The sequence below is a fragment of the Centruroides sculpturatus genome, unplaced genomic scaffold, assembly GCF_000671375.1.
Source record: "Centruroides sculpturatus isolate CEXI.00-Female unplaced genomic scaffold, Cexi_2.0 scaffold838, whole genome shotgun sequence".
NCBI classification, from domain to species: domain Eukaryota; kingdom Metazoa; phylum Arthropoda; class Arachnida; order Scorpiones; family Buthidae; genus Centruroides; species Centruroides sculpturatus.
Genome location: NW_019385059.1, coordinates 82,221 through 102,468, shown reverse-complemented (window position 1 = coordinate 102,468; position 20,248 = coordinate 82,221). Strand labels below are relative to the sequence as shown.

At 31.6% G+C, this 20,248-nt stretch overlaps 1 protein-coding gene across 2 annotated transcripts in view; it reads right to left on the bottom strand.

Moving 5' to 3' along the window:
* The window catches only part of LOC111634091, a 70,943-nt gene extending 57,837 nt beyond the window's left edge, over positions 1 to 13,106 (bottom strand). For both annotated transcript variants that reach the window (XM_023378769.1, XM_023378768.1), the window contains exons 1-2: positions 13,067 to 13,106; positions 10,602 to 10,708 (exon numbers count right to left, since the gene is read on the bottom strand). In XM_023378769.1, coding sequence (XP_023234537.1) covers positions 10,602 to 10,624 — 23 coding nt within the window. In that variant the 5' untranslated portion in view covers positions 10,625 to 10,708; positions 13,067 to 13,106. The remainder of the gene's footprint in view (positions 1 to 10,601; positions 10,709 to 13,066) is intronic.
* Between the last annotated feature and the right edge of the window lie 7,142 nt (positions 13,107 to 20,248).

The window sequence follows — 20,248 nt, the reverse complement described above, 5'->3', positions numbered from 1 at the left end:
ACACTTATCTATTTTTTTTTTTTTTTTTCAATGTTCCTTTAGCCCTTTTAAATATCTATAAACACAATATTCTCTACATAAAAATTTCTAGTATAAATTTTTCATTTACAGAATTACCGGTAAATTTCAAAAATTTACCAGTAAGTTTACCGAATGTTTTTTGTCAATTTATCGGTTAACCAGTAAATCGGTAAACCGGTATACAATCCCTAATCATTATATCTAAAATATTAAAACTAAACTTATCATTTAAAGGAGTCCTAGGCAAAAAACTTGGTTTTTTAAGAACAAATCTTATCTTCAGACATGAAACATTCAAAATCATTCTAATACAATAATAAATTCTTATTATATTAGGTCTACCAGAAAGTTCTGTCTGTTTTTGACATATCAAGTTTCAACACACATGAACGTGTTTATTTGAAACATATATGGCTGCCTCTTTTTACCATTGTATTTCTACATATGTGCTCTTCTAAATTTACTGAAACAATAGGTTCATCATCTCTGTATTAAGTGAGATTCATTTGTGTAAGCATGTCTATTGATAAAGTTCATTTACAACATTGTATTCTGTATGAATTCCAACAAGATAGAAATTTGCTGAATATTCTGGTGAAGATACAGTTTCCAACAGAATGTCAGGAGATGATTCAAAAAATTTAAAGCAGGCAATTTTGATCTTAATTACATGCCATGCTCTGAAAGACCATCTCTGATTGATGACAATATTGTTAGGACCATTATACAGCAAGATTCTTTTTTGATAACATCGGAGATTGTGGAAAAGCTGAACTCAACAAACCATTTCAGACCATATTTGGAAACTTGAACTGGTGTGTAAATATTCCAATTGGGTGCTTCAGGAGTTAAGTGAAAAAAATTTACTTGACCGAGTCGTCATTGTACATCTCTGCTTGCTCAGAACAAAAATGAACCTTTCTTAGACCAGATAATAACTGATGATGAAAAGTGGATTAGGTATGAGAATATTGAGAAAAGGAGCACACTGTGAGCCTGGACAATCTTTCCCCTCCACCTCAAAAGTGAGCTTGAGCCTCAATAAGAGAATGTTGTGTGTGGTGGGACACCAAATGACCAATACACTATGAGCTTCTCAAATCCAAAGAAAAGCTCAATTTGGAAATGTATTGTTGACAAATGGATGATTCAAACAAAGCACTAAAAAAAAAGAGACTGAACCTGGTCAATAGGAAGCAAATCATACAGCACCACAACAATGCCAGGCCTTATGCTGATTTGGCAACTCGCCAGAAAATCACAGAGCTAGGCTGGGAAATTCTGTTATGTGAGCCTGAGAGTTTTGAGGGTGTAAATTTTTGTGTTTAACATTTTTAACACTAGAGAATGAAAAAAAATTATTGCAAGTTCCCACAGAAACAGATCGGATGTCGACTCTTAAACATTGACTTAGAATGGTCACGATGTAGAATTGCAGATTTCTGCCCAATTTTACAATGTTATAAGTGCTCCGGATATAATCATTCTGCAAGGGACTACCTGCAAACCATTTATACTTGCAGTCACTGTACAGGAAATCATCCTTATAAGGAATGTCCTAACCGGAAAACAAACCCATTTGCTGCAATTGTCAACAAGAAAACTCTCCAAATCATCATCATAACACGCGAGACGGCTCATGTCCAATTTACAAAAGAATCAAACATTATATTATTTCCAGAACAGAATATGACTCTGAACGACAATAATAAAATTCACATTTTGCAAATTAACTTGGGAAGGAGCATTTCTTCCACTTCCTTCCTTAGCAAGAAAATGACTGAATTTGATATTATTCTAGTACAGGAGCCGTACTGTCGTAAAAATATCCCTACATGTCTCCCTACCTATTGTCCAATCCTACAGGGGACCTGCCAATTCCCATAGGCAATTTCTTTGATTCCGAATACTAATCTTTCTATCATGCACCATACAAAGTACAGCAGCCAATATGTAATAACCACAGAGTTAATGGTTAATGATGTCAGAATAATATTATTAAACATATATTTTCCAGGAGATGCAAACTCTGAGATGTTCATAGACAAGCTTCAAAGAATCACTAGCACCTTTTGTGGTACTCACATCATAATGGCAGGTGACCTGAATGCACATTCTCCCGCATGGGGCGGGGACAATTTAGACCATCGTGGAGGACTGTTGGAAGAATTTTTTGCACTCAACAATCTTCTTATTCTTAATAACTCTTTCTCTCCACCAACCTTTACCTCTCACAGAGGCAACAGTGTGATAGATGTTGCCGTCTGTAGTAACAGCCTTTATACCAGAATAGATAATTGGAGAGTACTGTCTGAAGATAGCTTAACTGAACATGCAATGATTGCTTTTGATATTACCTGTACTGAGGAATACCTGTTACCTGCATTGTCCCCATGCCTGAAATATGCCCTAAATCATGCTAATTGGAGAGAGATGTCAGAATACCTTGAGAGTAACCTTATCAACATTTATTCAGAGAATTCCTCATACATAAGGAAACAAATTGATTACAACATTGAAACAATCACCAACGCGTGTAGTCTCTTCATACCCAAAAAGACACAGAACAGGAAAAGTGTTCCATGGTGGACATCCGAATTAGACAATCTCCGTAAAAATACAAGAAAACTCAGGAAGACATATCAGAGATGCAGGGATAATGCTGCACAAACTGTACATAAAGAGGCCTATCTCTGTAGTCAAAAACTCTACAAAGAAGCAATAAAAGCTAAGAAAACGTGCAGCTGGCGCAAATTTTGTACTAATACATCAAAGAATCCATGGGGATTCATAACAAAAATGTGCAGCAATAAACTGCGAAAAACAAAAATTATAACGGACCTAAGTACTGAAGATTCTAACCCACCTACTCTTATCCAAATGTTAACAGCCCAACTGGATGCCTTCTGTCCTGATGACGATCCAGAGGGTGACACAGACTGGCAACGTTCTATTCGTGCTGAATTTAGTGATTTAGATGATATAATAGACATTCCACAATTCAAGTACAAGGAAATTCAACAAACCTTCTGTTATCTCAAAAAAGGCAAAGCTCCGGGCCCTGACAAAATTACTAATGGAATTGCACTCAATCTGTGGGCTCTAATTCCACAACACTTATTTAATTTATATAATGCCTGTCTACACCATGCATGTTTTCTTTGTGCATGGAAACACGCACAGATTGTCCCTGTCCCAAAACCAGGCTCTTCAAATGATGCGAAACCAATTTCCCTTCTACCCCTATTGGGTAAGATACTCGAACGGTTGATGACCAATAGGCTCAACTGGCATATTGAGCATAATAAATGCCTAAGCAATATACAGTATGGCTTTCGGCCACAACGGTCAGCCGACGACGCAATTGAATCTATGGTTAATACAGTTAAACATTTACTTGATGGCAACAAATAAGTTCTTGGAGTGAGCTTAGACATATCTAAAGCATTTGACTTTGCTTGGTGGCCATTTATTACACAGCAATTGCGAAAGTTAAAATGTCCTCGTAACATCCTACAACTATTTCAGGATTATTTAAATGACCGTACTGCAACTATACAGTATGGACAGAATCAGGTGAATAAAATCATTACAAGAGGCTGCCACAGGGCAGGGGTCCACAGGCAGACCCCTGCTTTGGAATATCACTTTCGATGCCTTCCTTAAAGAAACCCTCGGACAAACAAATTCCTTTGCTTATGCTGACGACATCATAATTCTGCTAGTTGATCGATCAAGGTCTGACCTTGAGTACAAAGGCAACAACCTCTTACAGCAGATTTACACATGGGGAAATAAACACAAACTTAACTTCAATCCTCTAAAGACCAGAGGTATTCTTTTCAACAAAGCAAGTAAACACAACCTTTACCTCAAACCACCACACCTTAAAATGAATAACAACACAATCGAAGTTGAAAAAACTCTCAAATACCTGGGTGTTATACTTGACTTCTAACTCTCATGGGATAAACACGTAGAATATATCTCTAACCATACAGGATTTACACTTCAAGCTTTTGCACAAGTAGCCAGAAGAGACTGGGGACTATCTGCAGATGCAATGTCCATTATTTATGACAATATATATATTCCTATCATTACATATGCATGTGGAACTTGGGGATGGGCCACTCATAAGATAAGATAAACTAAATAGTTCAGTTTAAAGTTACAACTGGTCTCATGAACCTAAAATAGTTATGTTCAAGTTCATAGTTATGTTAATTAAGAATATTCATGGCATAGCTTTATGAATATTTATTTTACAAATTACAAAAAGCATAAAATAATTAATGATGAAGAGAGCAAAATAGTTTCTCTTTAAAATGAAAAAAATATCTTTATTTTTAATAACAACAGGAATATTATGTTTGAAAAATATTATTGTTTTTGATAATCATACTAATATAGTCAGTCAGTCATTGGTTTACAATGGTTTGATATATGCCAATTTGAATATCCACTGGTTTTAAAATTTTATAGTAATTTCCTTTATTTTTTTCCAAAAATTCTGAGAAATTCTATATTACACTCTCATTATTAAAGAAATAATACCTTTAAAGCACCATTGGTCATATATTCAGGAATCAAGAAACCATTTTATCAGCAAGCTTAGTTCTCGGATGGTAAAGTCTGGAGGCAAACTAATCATTCCATCAGACTTAACCAAGGTTATCAAGAATGAGAAATTCTTTGGAGAGCCAATATTGCTAAAATTAGCAGGTACCAGGAATTCTCATTCATGCTGGTAAAAGGGATACAGTGTATTATCTCTGAATATCTCTTTAAATCTGTCTTATATTTAAGAAATTAGGATATATTTAAAATGTGTTACAGCTGTTCATTCCCATAACATCAATAATTCTTAAAAAAGGTCACATTAATTTTAATAAAAACATGATAGAAAAATGTGTTCTAAATCATTAAAGGACTTGAAGTCTACATTCCAACCATATTTGAAAACACTAAAGATTGCAAATGCAGAATAGCTGATGTTTGATAATGTTGATTCAAATAATATGGCTGAATTGATAGAGAAACATTCTTAATACTTTTATAAATTAGGAACTGGTAAATAAGGAACTGGTAATTATATAATGCAGCAAAATTAAGAATTAATTTTATAATCTATAGGATTTATGAGCGTTCTGACTAAGAGTTAAGATAAATATATGCCAAGTTTAAGCAATATTGATTTTGAATGTTTAATAGTAATTTCTGCTCAAAATCAATAGTGTTGTAGCTTTACAATCATGCTCTACAGGAGCAGAAGTATCAAGGAAATAACCCCATTTCTTATTCTCAAAAGAATGCTCATTACCAACTAATTCAAAGATTGTGATCCAATTGTGCTGACAGCATTTCTCTAGTCAGTAATGACTATATATTTATAGGCTACTTTCTTAGAAAAAAGTAATATAAATGCATGTATATAATGTATATGTAATATACCCAAGTTTTTTCATTATTTTCAAGTAAAAAAAGTCAATTTTTACCAAAATGACATTCCACTGAAATTTATAATTTCTCTTTCATTTATGCTCTATCTCTGAGAAATTAGCCACTGCATAATATTAAAATACTGTACTTTAAAATTATGTTGAAAATAATTATTTATATTTTTTACTTAGAAATATCTTCAGTGATATATACCAGTACAATTCATACTTATATTAATGTAATATTAACAAAACTATGAGGAAAGAAGCATTCAGTAGGACTTTATTTTTATTTTAAACTGGCAGATGAGCCCAGCATTGCTTGGTCAAAAAGTAACAATAGCAAAGATTAAGATTACTAGATTATAGCCAATCTTACCCGTTTTCACAGAGTGCAAGAATTAGTCCACCCTCTTCCGAGACTAATTAGAAAATTTTTAGATATCTGCTTACTATACCAGGATAACAATAATTAAGACTCACTGCAACCACTAACCATTGCATAGTACCACTAAGTGATAAATAATAAATGTTTTCATAACTCTTTCTGGGTTCTTCTTCAGATTTACTAAATTCGAAAAATAAGCTGGATCTTCCAGAATCATTCATAAATATAAATTCAAACATAAAAACGAACATTAAGATGGAGTTCGAATAAAGCAAACTTATGCGCATGTACTCCCTGTGTCAACTTTATACACGATGGAACACTAAATATTGTTGAGAATTTTTAGAAGGGTCCAAAAATAAGTTCGATTTCCCACATAAATGCAAGAAAGGCAGCTAAAATAGTATAGCAGAAGCCAAGTTCTTCATGGTAAGCCTTAATCCTGTCCCACTCCCCTACGGGGAGATTTCGAAAAATCCCTTCTTAGTGTACGTTCTCACGATGTACACTAACTGTGTACCAAATTTCAACTTTCAACTCCTAACCGTTTGGGCTCTGTGCTTATTATTATTATCATTATCAACCCATCTTGATTATATTATAAGACCGAGGTTAAAATTGTAATTTAAATTTTAAAAATTTCCTTTATTATTTGACATTTCAGTTAAACAGAATTCTGTTACTAAAATTATTGTGTCCATTTATCAATCATATATCTTTTGTGTCAGATAGCATTTGTATTTCTTCTTATAAACTAAGAAGATTATAAGAATCATGTTTTTTTATTCAGTTAAACATTTTTCAGGACTTCTCTGTCCCATCATCTGACCCACAAAGTTCAAATCTTAAGCTTGAATGAAAACAATCATATGTTTCCATAAGTTCCATTAACACAAGTTTTCATTATGCATTCTGAAAAAATTTGGAATATAGAAATTTTTTTAAAGGCCCAAAAATCATTCACCCAAATATAAAGAATTGACTCTTATAATCTTAGAATTTGTGTTTCTCTATATATATTATACTAGCAGATCCTGCTACGCGTTGTTGTGGCTCAAAATGTATCTATTATAAATGTATAACACTTCCCTGCGGAGAGGTAATTTTTCGAAAAATTTCTTCTTAGTGTACATTCTCTTGATGTACCCTATTAAAACACAATCAAACACGCAAAAACCCGCATCTAAAATAATATAATAGAAGCCAAGTTCTTCACGGTAAGCCTTAATTCTGTCCCTCTCCCCGCGGGGAATATCAAAAAATCCCTTCTTAGTGTACATTCTGTTGACGTACCCTATTAAAACGCAAAAACCCACATCTAAAATAGTATAAATAGAAGCAGAGTTCTTTACCGTAAGCCTTAATCCTAACCATCTCCCTTCAGTGGGGAGGGAATTTCGACACGTATATTATATAAAAACACATACGTATTCAAATGCAGCGTTATGTCAAAATTTCAAAGGAATCGGTAGGAACAAACGAACATTACATTTTTATTTATATAGATAGATAGAAGATGATCCGCTTTAGTTCATTTTCACAGAAAAGCATAATGCCTCACAGAAAAGCAAACTTAGGGCGTCATAGTCGTAGCGCCATCTGTTGGACAAAAAAAGCCTTAACCATAGATGATATCATTTAATTTATATGAATGTTTAACGGAATAATATACAGCCTATGTCCACCCTGAGGTTCCATTCTAAATATTGGCGAAAGAATTTTTGAAATCGGATGAGTAGTTTCGGAGATTACCTGCTGCAAAGAAACTTACATACATACAAACATTACCTCTTTATAATATTAGTATAGATGGAGTTGACATACTCTGAACCTTGCATCTATTTATAGATGAAAAGAATTTAATAATTTTTATATTGCTTTTTTTTATAAATGGGGATAATAGATAAACATGCAATAAAAGCATTACTGTATTTTTGTTTTGATAAGTTTTGTTTTCATAGAAAACTAAATCTTTAGCTCAAACAAGTAATAGTTATTTTTTTTCTTGTTGTACTAGAGATAGTCCTGGGTATGAAGGACAGCAACTAAGTCAGAATAGCCAAAATACACCAAGAATTTTTGGGAGCAGTTCTGTCTAGATATTTCAGGTCCCATAATTTGCCATTTAGTTGCCGTAAAGGGGGCCAGGACAAACCCATGATGGGCCTGAAAAAAGGCCCTCTTAGTAACCACAGGGTAGGAAAAGTAAAAAAATAGGACATAATATTATATCATACAAAATAAATACGTATTTTACAATAATACATTTGTTTTATTCTTAATTTAAAATTTTAATACTTTAAATGGCAGAATTACTATATTTTACATCTCATAGTATATGGCATATACTATAAGATGCATCTTCCTCATTTCAGCACGGAATATTTAGGAAAAAGTATTTAGTACTGTACATTTAAGCAATCCCACACCTTTGGCATTCAACCAATTTTTTTATCTGTATACTGGTTTAAAAAAAATTAGAATGCAGTTGCAGTTTTTTATAAGGGAAAAACAGGCGTTTAAAACAAGTCATTTACAATTAAAATATACTGCATTAATACATGCAATAGCTGTTTAGCCATAGAAAATAACAACATGTTTCAAAATGTTTTTGCTTAGTTAAAATAGTTGTGTTTAGATAGAAATTATGATAGCATGCTGAAGGCCATTTGGGGAATTCATTAGCCTATGGAAAATTGCAACTTCACATATAAGATACAAGGCAATTTTTTTAGACAGAAGTTGCATATTATATACCATAAAATACAGTATATATCACATATTTTGTTGCAGTAATATAATAAATAAAAATTAATTTATTTTTTAAAAATAAAATATACACTAGAATCTTGTTTTAATGATCATAAAAAAGCTAATTTTTTCCACGGTCCCATCAAATCAATGTAATTTTACCTTCTTTTAGCAGATCAATAATTCAGAATAATTTTCTAGCCCATCTATTGTAAACATCACATTTTTTTCAACATTTATAAACTCCAGGAAACACCCAAAACTAGAGTTCAATGATGCACTTGGTAATTTGGGATATGTACAATTGAAAAATTGTATGAAGAGAGTCAGCAGGCTGATATAATTGAAGAGGAGCCACCTAGTAAACATTCTGACACTGGTTGAAGTGTAGTGATGAAATTTAGCATAAAGCCTTTCCAAGTTGTGAAGGTCTTCCTGACAAGTTTTAGTGAAAACAAACAGGCTCTATGTGACATTGCTGATAGGCAAGAGGTTGTTGTATTCAACAGGCAGGAAAGTGGCACCAAAACAAACCAAGATGAATGAGTTTCTTCGTCAGAGCCTTAACTAGCCATTCCTGTGTCCTGTGCAAGAATTTGCATTTAGGCTCCTTAATTTAATTGGTTTTGGGAAAATAATAAAACAAATACATTACAATAGATTTTTAATAAGATTTATTTTAATTGAATTTTTCTGGCTTTCATTTCAGCAAATTCATTAATTACACCATCATAATTAATATTTTTAACGATATTGTATTCTATTGAAATAATAGAAATATTGGATAATCGTTCTTGTCCGATAGTTGATCTTAAATAATTTTTTATTAAGTTTAACTTGCTAAAACTTCTCTCGCACGAAGCAATAGAAACGGGAAGAGTTAGAAATATTCGAAGAGCGACATTGATATTTGGGTAAGACTCAATTAAACCAAAATCATGAAGAGCCTGTAGAATATTAAGCGGAGATGCAGTTTCTATATTTTGTATAAGAGTCGTTACTTCAAAATTAAAACTTTCAATTTCACTTGTGAATTCGTACTTTTTTAAATCTTTGCTATATTTAATAGCGAGATCTGCAGCCGATTTTTTTAAATCAGCAACACTCATGTATTGTAAAGACGAGCCACAGAGAAAGCAAAAATCGTCACAGATAGTTTTCATTTTTTCATAACGCAATCTATTTGACACAATAGAGTGTCAAGAACTCTGTAAATTTGTATTTTAAATAATTTTTCGGGTGTCAAGTTACTTCCTTCATTTGGTGTTTTATTCATTTCCATTATCTGAACTCTTTTTATTTTGTTTATTAAGAAATCCCTTTTCTATACTTTTTGGTTTGTTTTAAGAATATGATCAATAATAGCATCTGTTAATATTGTTGGCCATAAAGCTATATCATTTATTACTTCCATGTATCTATATATATCGAAGTGTTTTTCTGGACTATTTCTATCTTCTGCGTTTTCGCAATCCCTTTTTTCAGTAGCATTTTAAAGACTGCAAGAGTCCCTTCAGGGCCCTACGCGCCCGCATAGTTCACTTACTGCTTAATCCACCGTTCAGTATGCAAACCATATGCGTACCACCATAAAGCAAAAAATGATGCCAGAATTTCTGCATGCCTTTTACAACCTTGAGACTAAGATTTTATTCGGGAGTTACCATTTTCAATTTAGTAATTTTAAAAAAATCCTCGGACAGATTTATTTTTGTTACAAAATGTTATCTTTACAGATTTCTAGCTCTGCACACTGTAGAAAAATCTAGAAATACAGTTTTGTATATCGTAATAATATTAGTAGTTGCCAGAGAGCTCTATAAAGTAGAGAAAAATCTGTAAATTTAAAACATAAATTTAACATAATGTATAATGAGTAATTACAAGTAATTACTCATTTTATATTATTTATTTACTTGTATAACAAATCTTAAAATGCTTTGAATAAAATTTATAATTCCAAATTTAGAAAAAATAATCCATGTTGATAAAATACTTACCTATTTTTGTTGAAATCACACATATATTTTCAGATTTATATTATTTACTTGTAAGATAACTTTTGTTTATATAAATGTTTTCATCGTATTGAAATCTTTAAAGGAACCTATTAAAATAAATAATTTTAATATTACAATTATTATTATTATATAAGAATATATTTACATAAAAGTCAAATATTTCTATAAATCTGAAATTACATTTTATTCTTTCCTTTTCTTGTATTCTGTATAATTTATAAAAAATATATTCTTAACTTTTAAAAAGAACTATAAAAAAGAAAAATAGGGATAATAAAGAGAATCATTAATGTAATTGTTGATATAAGATAAAAACAAAATGAACTGGCAAAACAGATGTAAAAATAAACAGAGCTATCTAATTGATACATTTGATCGGCATTTATGTTTGAATCCTCAGAATTAATCAAATGAATGAATTTCTGTAGTAAAAGTAGTTTTATTAATTCAATAAATTTTTATATAGTCAATAACATTTCAAATTTATTAAGCCATCATCAGGTTATTTTGAATCTAGAATAATAGGTGAAGTTTAAATTACATGTTATTTACATTAATATTATATTTCCTAAGAATTAATTATCATATGAAAAAGAATCGTTGTCCAATTTGATTCATTTTCAATGGATACAAACAATAAAAAAGTAAACAATTTCAAATTATTTTGATAAATTGGTTATAAAAAATGTTTGGATGGTTATTAAATATCAATACATTCAAAGAAATCTTATATTATGAACATGAGTTACTAAAAAAAAATAATAATGAACACTACATCAGTAGAAAATTGTTGTTGTTGTTTTATTATACAGTTCCAGATATTTATAAAATAAAATACCAATATTAAATGTTCATAAAAATAACAAATATTAAAATAGAAAACTATTTGTCATAACACCAGAGAAACTTGCCACTGTCACATCCCCAAAACCATTGATACTGACTAAACCAGAACATGGGTTAGGTTGAGGTTATCCTCACTCCAACTAACTTTCCATACTAATTTTCCATTACAAATCAACCCCTGACAAGGTACTTTCAGCATATCCCTACCACAACAATCACAATAAACAAAATCTACACAGCAAAAGACATAAAATTATGAGGTAATCAGGTAATCAGGTAATTATAGGTAATCAGGTCCTGCAGGTAGTAGTAAAACATACTAACATCATATTCCAGCCTCTTAATGCTTTCTGAGCAGAAAGAGGCTTCATCCCCAAAAAAACACCAGAGCACAGAATAGGTGATTCCTTCTTTTATTCTGTTACTCTATGGTTTATACATATCAAGTATATTTTGTACAGCAGCTGCTATAACATCTACTAAATAGAGAATTACCAATTTCTCATCAACATGGTGATTTTTTATCATTTACAGGGCCAGTTCAGATGTCAGTTTTCAGACCTCAAACTCAGGCTCTGCACTCAAAGGGATCACACATTCAAATGTCTAAGATTTGATAAAAAAAAAGTTCTTTTTTTTTATAAATATTTTGGGCCCACTAATAACATTTTTCCAAGGCCCCACAAAATCTGCAGCTGACCATCTATACTACAGCATGGATTTCTGAGTTATTGACAAAAATAGAGTAAATTTTGAATTCTATTGATTTACTCAAAAAAGCTAAAAAACCAAGTAAAATATTTAACCAGATTCAGCAACAAGTAATATAATTTTAAAATTGAACTACCTTTGCAGAATCACTCTAGAAATATATGAAATAAGGGTCAACCTTTACCTACATGCACCATCATGGCAGCAGTCACGACTGTTTGCTTCAGTTAGGTTAGATTAACTATATTTTTAGTAGACGTCTTTTTTTTTTCTTTTGTTCAGGAACTACCGTGAATCAATAACTAGTGATGTTAGGCACTCGGTGGCCTACCGACCACTCCCCTCTGGGAGGAGTCCATCAGGACCATGGCCATGATGGTGCACCTAGGTAAAGATTAACCGAAATAAGTAGTGAAATCATTCTCATGAATATGAACTTTACTGTGTACCATGTTTACTACAAATGCACAAAAATCCCTTCAATTTGCTTTTTATTCCTGAATATTGAAATAAAACAACAAAAAATCAAATCAAGAAACTTAAATATTTTTAATGTACATTTAAATACAATTATCAGATTTAATCGTATATTCAGTTTTCATATAACCAGTTTCTTCAATAAAATACAAATTTATGATGTTGATTATTACATTAATAGTAGAAGTTACTTTAAGTTAAATGATATACTTATATGAATATGTAATAAGTATCTAAACGGAACTGCTACCCATTGAAGTTTTCATTGCATATTCAATGCTTATCAATAACTAGAATTCTATGAAAAATATGTAATATATGAATTAACATTCAAGTGAATGATTCTTATCGGAAAAAACTCTTATACTATTCAAATTTATTTATAAATTTGCAATAATCATTACACTTACACGAACTGTTCCTCTTACAAATATAAACAAGGAAGCGCCCTCTGGAATAATTTTTATTTAATTACTTGTATATAAAATATAAATAAAAAGTTTTATTGCACGAATTCATTCACTAAAAAAATTTCTATTAAAACGTTTTAAAGTTTTTCAACATTTTAAAAACATATAAGTACAATTTAATAATTATTCTTAAATATAAAACTTTTTTATTTTCTAGTAAATGTTAAATTTTTCTTCTTTTAACATTTGGATGTATTTGAATAATGTTACAGTTTATCTTTTAATATCCAATCACTAAGATTAAAGAATATTCCAAAATTAAAATGGATTTATCGATTTGCTATCCGAAACCATCAGCGGCACATTAAGGCGCTATGTTCAGTCACAATTTTTGGGTGGGTCTGACCCGCAATGGGGTCGAGTAATATAACTGAAAATTAGAAAACGAAGAGTCAATTCGTATTATCTATACTAATATTATAAAGAGGTAATGTATGTATGTATGTATGTATGTATGTAAGTTTCTTTGCAGCAGGTAATCTCCGAAACTACTCATCCGATTTCAAAAATTCTTTCGCCAATATTTAGAATGGAACCTCAGGGTGGGCATAGGCTGTATATTATTCCGTTAAACATTCATATAAATTAAATGATATCATCTATGGTTAAGGCTTTTTTTGTCCAACAGATGGCGCTACGAGTATGACGCCCTAAGTTTGCTTTTCTGTGAGGCATTATGCTTTTCTGTGAAAATGAACTAAAGCAGATCATCATCTGTCTAGCTATATAAATAAAAATGTAATGTTCGTTTGTTCCTACCGATTCCTTTGAATTTTTGACACAACGTTGCATTCGAATACGCACGTGTTTTTATATAATATACGTGTCGAAATTCCTCTCACTGAAGGGAGATGGTTAGGATTAAAGCTTACCGTAATGAACTCTGCTTCTATTTATACTATTTTAGATGCGGTTTTTTGCATTTTTGATTGCGTTTTAATAGGGTACGTCAACAGAATGTACACTAAGAAAGGATTTTTCGATATTTCCCCCGTGGGGAGAGGGACAGAATTAAAGCTTACCGTGAAGAACTTGGCTTCTATTATATTATTTTAGATGCGGGTTTTTTGCGTTTTTGATTGCGTTTTAATAGACTACGTCAAGAGAATGTACACTAAGAAGAAATTTTTCGAAAAATTACCCCCTCCGCAGGGAAGTGTTATACATTTATAATAGATACATTTTGAGCCACAACAACGCGTGGCGGGGTCTGCTAGTTAAGGATAAAAACACAATTCGGAACTTGCTCATCTAGATTTGATCCCAGATTCCTCAGAGCAGTAGGCTAAAGCTTTAACTGCTTCGCCATCTGGCCGTGAAAATTACTTCTTGGTAAAGTAAAAACAAAGTCAACAAATAAAATTTGAGATAAAAATATATAAATTTTACATTAAAATTATTTAAAATAAAATCGTCAAAATTTATCAATATAAAATTTAAATGTACAGTATTACTAAATGTACATTTTCTGTTTTAAATTCTTAACATAGACATATATGTTTTTTATATTAACGAATGTGCACAAATAAATTTTTAAAAATTGTTTCAATCATTTTTAGAGTTAGCTAAAATACGCGTGGAAAAATGGACTTTAATTCTTAAAAAAATTAACAAATTTTTCATGGAGGTACGATTGATTTTAATGTATATGGCAACGAGTCAAGAGTGATCACTCAAATAACTTGGAGGTCTTCCACCTTATGGGAAACTGGCCCTATTTAGGTGTTAGAAACGTGAATAAAATCAGAAAACTGCACGTGGACAATCCGTTAAAGGCGGCGCGAAGTCATGAGCAACTACCAGTGTTCAGAGGTCTATCCAATCCGCCACTGATGAGTTGTTGGATTCGAAGAATTTTGAGAATCGAAAAACAATGCAGCTGATGAAGTAAAGAACAAGAATAACCTTCGTTACTCGAATACGACTAAGAAACTAACAAATACAGGAAATCCTCGTTAGTTCGAAATTGAATAATGAAATAATCGCGACTTCGAATTATCGAGTTTCAAATTATCCGAGATTAATAACGTATTTCTGCACCCAATATGCCAAATGTCGTGTAATTGTAACTGATGTAATTTATTAAGAAAACGTAATACGGCTACGTATAAAGAAAGTTGTTTTCGTTAAATATTAATAATTACTATAATAATAATAATAATAATATAAATAAAGCGGATAAACAGTACGTATCCGGTGCAGGTTGCCACATAGGTTTTATAAAAAATAAAGCAAAATTTCTGGACATGTAACCCAAATTATTTTTAAATTAGACCAAATAGTAGTAAGCCGCCTAAATACAGTATCCTAGAGCCCTAGAAATATCTTAATCTGTTACTCGTAGAGTCGTAGCTCAATCTTGCAATCCCGAAACCCAGCCGTATTTTATGAGATTAATTAACGTGTAAATCTCTATATCTCCGACCGAGACAAAAGTACAGTTACGAACTAACAAGATTTCGAATTATCCGAGTTCGAATTAACGAGAATTTCCCGTATTATAATTCTTGTAGTGAATATAATGACTCTAATTTTTATTCACTAAAGTTGTATAAGTTATATCATTCGTCATCGCCAAAAGAACTCCGGGTGGAGAACTCCAACAATGTTTCTTAAGCGATATAATATATCGTGCTATATAAGGTCTAGAATATGTTTGAGTCCCTCACCACTCAGCCTCTCTTTTGTAGGCTAAGTCGATCCCACGATGAGCCTAGAAAAAGACTTTCTTAAGTGTCCACAGGAAGGAGAGCCAACAACGAAAAAAAAATTGTTTTCACAATTAAGATCAACGCTTATTTATGACAATATATTTTGCATAAATTACGGAATACATTATGAAATTTCAATTGTATTTGATTAAAAAGTCTGAAAAGTAGAGGTTTTTTATCTATCATGTAAATTATATTGTTGAAAATGTTTAGAAGCGTTTTAAAAGACGCGTCATTTTATCGATTTAATTAAAAGCGCGTGCGTGAGTAGGCACACGCTTTCACAAGTAATCACGCAATTATCGATTTTTCAGATGGATGTTGTAAAATCAATGCAAAGAGAATCAAGAGAGAACTTAACGTTAAAAATTTTTATATACAGTATTTACCTCTTAATGAAAATTTTTCCGATATGCTTGTGTTAATAGTTTCTCTACTAGCTGAAATCGCTAATTTATTAGGATTTTCTTTCCCTAAAAACAATTGTCACTGTGTTAAATGCCTCTTCTTGCCTATGTTTAACATTCTTCAATTATCAGGCATTCCTATATTTAATGATTTGCACGAAGATACTAAGAGTAGAACCCATACTTGTTTACAATACGCTTATTGCATAATTATTAACTTATTTATGTGGTTTTTTTTCTTTACTTTCTTGTCTTATTTATTTCTTCCTCCTGACCACCATTACAGAAGATACTTTGATCTATCTGCACAATGGCCGGATGACGTATATTTAATACACATGCTACTTACCATATGGTATTTAATATTAGCGGCAATCCCTCTATTTCTCTTTAACGTCAGTAGAGAATTGCAAATATTGGAAAAAATCGTTCAGAAAATGGATAAATTGACAGTGAATGATGTCTTGTACGATGAAATAATATACACAGTTCAAATGCTCATTGTGTGCGTTATTCCTGTTTTAATAATTATAGTAGTGTGTGTTCCTGATTTACAAATTATCGAGCTGAAATTTAAACACGAGCAAAGGCTTTCTGCTCCAGAGAGATCTCCAGAATGGATCATCATTTTACATTGCACATTGCCCACAATTGTTCATATTTATGGCTCGGTTTTTCTAATAAGTGGATTTTGCTTTGTTTTTTTACTCTATTATTATGTTTCAATACGACTGAATCGTGTTTACAATTATTTTCAAAATTTAAGAACTTACAAATGTTTAACTGTTGTCGAAATTCATAAGGTGCAATTATTTTTAAATGCGATCGATAGTATATGTGCCACAATGGATACAGGTTTCAGAAAACCGATATCATTTACAAGTAGTGTCATAGGAATATTAAATGCAACAATTGTATATGTTTTAACATTTCAGAATATCGAAACCAATTTTGTTAAATTCTCTTTAATTGCCGCATTCGCAGCTTCGATAATTGTTTTCTATGGTATCACTTCTATGTGTGAAACGGTGAAAAAATTGGTAATTATGATAATTTTTTTTATTACATTTTAATGTTAAATTATAGTTAGAGTTAGTTTTTATAACAAACTAATTAAAAATGTATAGAAGAATCATTCATAATTTCGTTTTTTTTATTTTATAATAACCGGTTTAAAGTATATTTCAATAAAATAATTGAAATATTACGGTGAAAGCAATTAATTATCTGCATTGTTTTTAAATTTTCCGAATTATTTGAATTTACAATAATTATTGGTTCATTTTAACATAATTTATCATCATATTTTCAATGAGTTGAATCTAAGAATACTTTTTTTGTTTTTACTCTTCTTGGGAATTAACAAATCTTTTTTTCATGCGTTCGATGATCATGAAAATACCCAAAAAGAGCAGCTGGTGATGAGGAACAGACACAATCTATTTGATCAAACTACCAATTCAAATTTCTGAAAATCTGATCCAACCTCGAGCCTGGATCTCTCAGAATGGCAGGTAATCCGGTAGGATAAAGGTATCAACCCCACAGGCCAGCCGGTTGTCACCTGCAAAATTATGATACTACAGTGTATCCAAAAATGTAGATAATCTATATGTTATTATTATTTTTTAAATATTAAGTGTTACTTAACAATGCAAGTGGTTATTATTGTTTATTTATAGCACTTTACAATGTTATATAATTGTTTTTACAATATGCCTTATATTAGCTTAAATTTTTCGAGCAAGAATGTCCCACAAGTTCTCAATAGGATTAATGTCTGGGCTTTTGCCGGCCACTTCATAACTTGAATATTATGATCTTCGAACCACTTACAGTAGTTGTTGAGCGTGAACAATGAATACTAACATTGTTCTATTGGAAAATCCAATCAGGTTCTCCAATAGGTAATAAATTATTTTTTAGGACTTCTTGATAACTTTTAGATGTCTGTCTATCAGTTAAAATCACTAAATTTGATAAACCATTAAATCAAAAGCAGTCCCACACAAATGACCGAACTACCACACAATTACCTGCTGATAAACTGCACTCTTCTTTCCTAATATCATGCTAATAATTAGGCCATACAAATTAAATTTCTTTTCTTCATTGATAAAACAGAGCCATTGGTCATTCCACAGCATGTGATCTTTAGTCCACTGCATCCAATTTGTAACATTTTGTTAATGATGTTTTTTTTTTTTTTTTCAAGGCATCAAATTTCATATGTGGAGCTGATGAAATTCTACGATGAACAGTGCTTTTTGCTATTTTTAATCCATTTTCACACAAAATTTGACGAACTGGTTTATCCTGTTATGATTCAAGACGCACAATTCGATTATCATCCCTTTGAGGCCGGATGGCCGAGCGGTCAAGGTGGTAGCCTACCGCTCTGGGGGACCCGGAATCTGGACGGTTCAGGGAATCCTCAGGAATTTTTGGGGGATGGTCCGTTCAGATATGTCAAGCCCCCCGTCCCTCACCACTCGATCGCCCCATTGTGCCAAACCCATAATGGGCCTGCTATAAGATTCCCTCTTAGTGCCCACAGGGTAGAAAGAGTAAAAAAGTCATCCCTTTGATATATGATTTCAGGCCTTCCTGATTGATATTTAGAAGGTATTGGTGATAATTTTCTAAAATTTTATAAATTCCAGAAGTAGCAATTTCCTTGACACCATAGCCTTCTGCTTTTAATTTCCACATTCTTGCAATTTCTTCCATATTAACCTCTCTTCCATATTAACCTCTCTTCCGCGTGAAATTTTGAAAAATTTTGATTCCNTTATTTTAATTGAATTTTTCTGGCTTTCATTTCAGCAAATTCATTAATTACACCTTCATAATTAATATTTTTAACGATATTGTATTCTATTGAAATAATAAAAATATTGGATAATCGTTCTTGTCTGCTAGTTGATCTTAAATAATTTTTTATTAAGTTTAACTTGCTAAAACTTCTCTAGCACGATGCAATAGAAACGGGAAGAGTTAGAAATATTCAAAGAGCGACATTGATATTTGGATAAGACTCAATTAAGCCAAAATCATGAAGAGCCTGTAGAATATTAAGTGGAGATGCAGTTTCTATATTTTGTATAAGAGTTGTTACTTCAAAATTAAAACTTTCAATTTCACTTGTAAAGTTACTTTTTTAAATCTTTGCTATATTTAATAGCAAGATCTGCAGCCGATTGTTTTAAATCAGCAACACTCATGTATTGTAAAGACGAGCCACAGAGAAAGCAAAAATCGTCACAGATAGTTTTCATTTTTTCATAACGCAATCTATTTGACACAATAGAGTGTCAAGAACTCTGTAAATTTGTATTTTAAATAATTTTTCGGGTGTCAAGTTACTTCCTTCATTTGGTGTTTTATTCATTTCCATTATCTGAACTCTTTTTATTTTGTTTATTAAGAAATCCCTTTTCTATACTTTTTGGTTTGTTTTAAGAATATGATCAATAATAGCATCTGTTAATATTGTTGGCCATAAAGCTATATCATTTATTACTTCCATGTATCTATATGTATCGAAGTGTTTTTCTGGACTATTTCTATCTTCTGCGTTTTCGCAATCCCTTTTTTCAGTAGCATTTTAAAGACTGCAAGAGTCCCTTCAGGGCCCTACGCGCCCGCATAGTTCACTTACTGCTTAATCCACCGTTCAGTATGCAAACCATATGCGTACCACCATAAAGCAAAAAATGATGCCAGAATTTCTGCATGCCTTTTACAACCTTGAGACTAAGATTTTATTCGGGAGTTACCATTTTCAATTTAGTAATTTTAAAAAAATCCTCGGACAGATTTATTTTTGTTACAAAATGTTATCTTTACAGATTTCTAGCTCTGCACACTGTAGAAAAATCTAGAAATACAGTTTTGTATATCGTAATAATATTAGTAGTTGCCAGAGAGCTCTATAAAGTAGAGAAAAATCTGTAAATTTAAAACATAAATTTAACATAATGTATAATGAGTAATTACAAGTA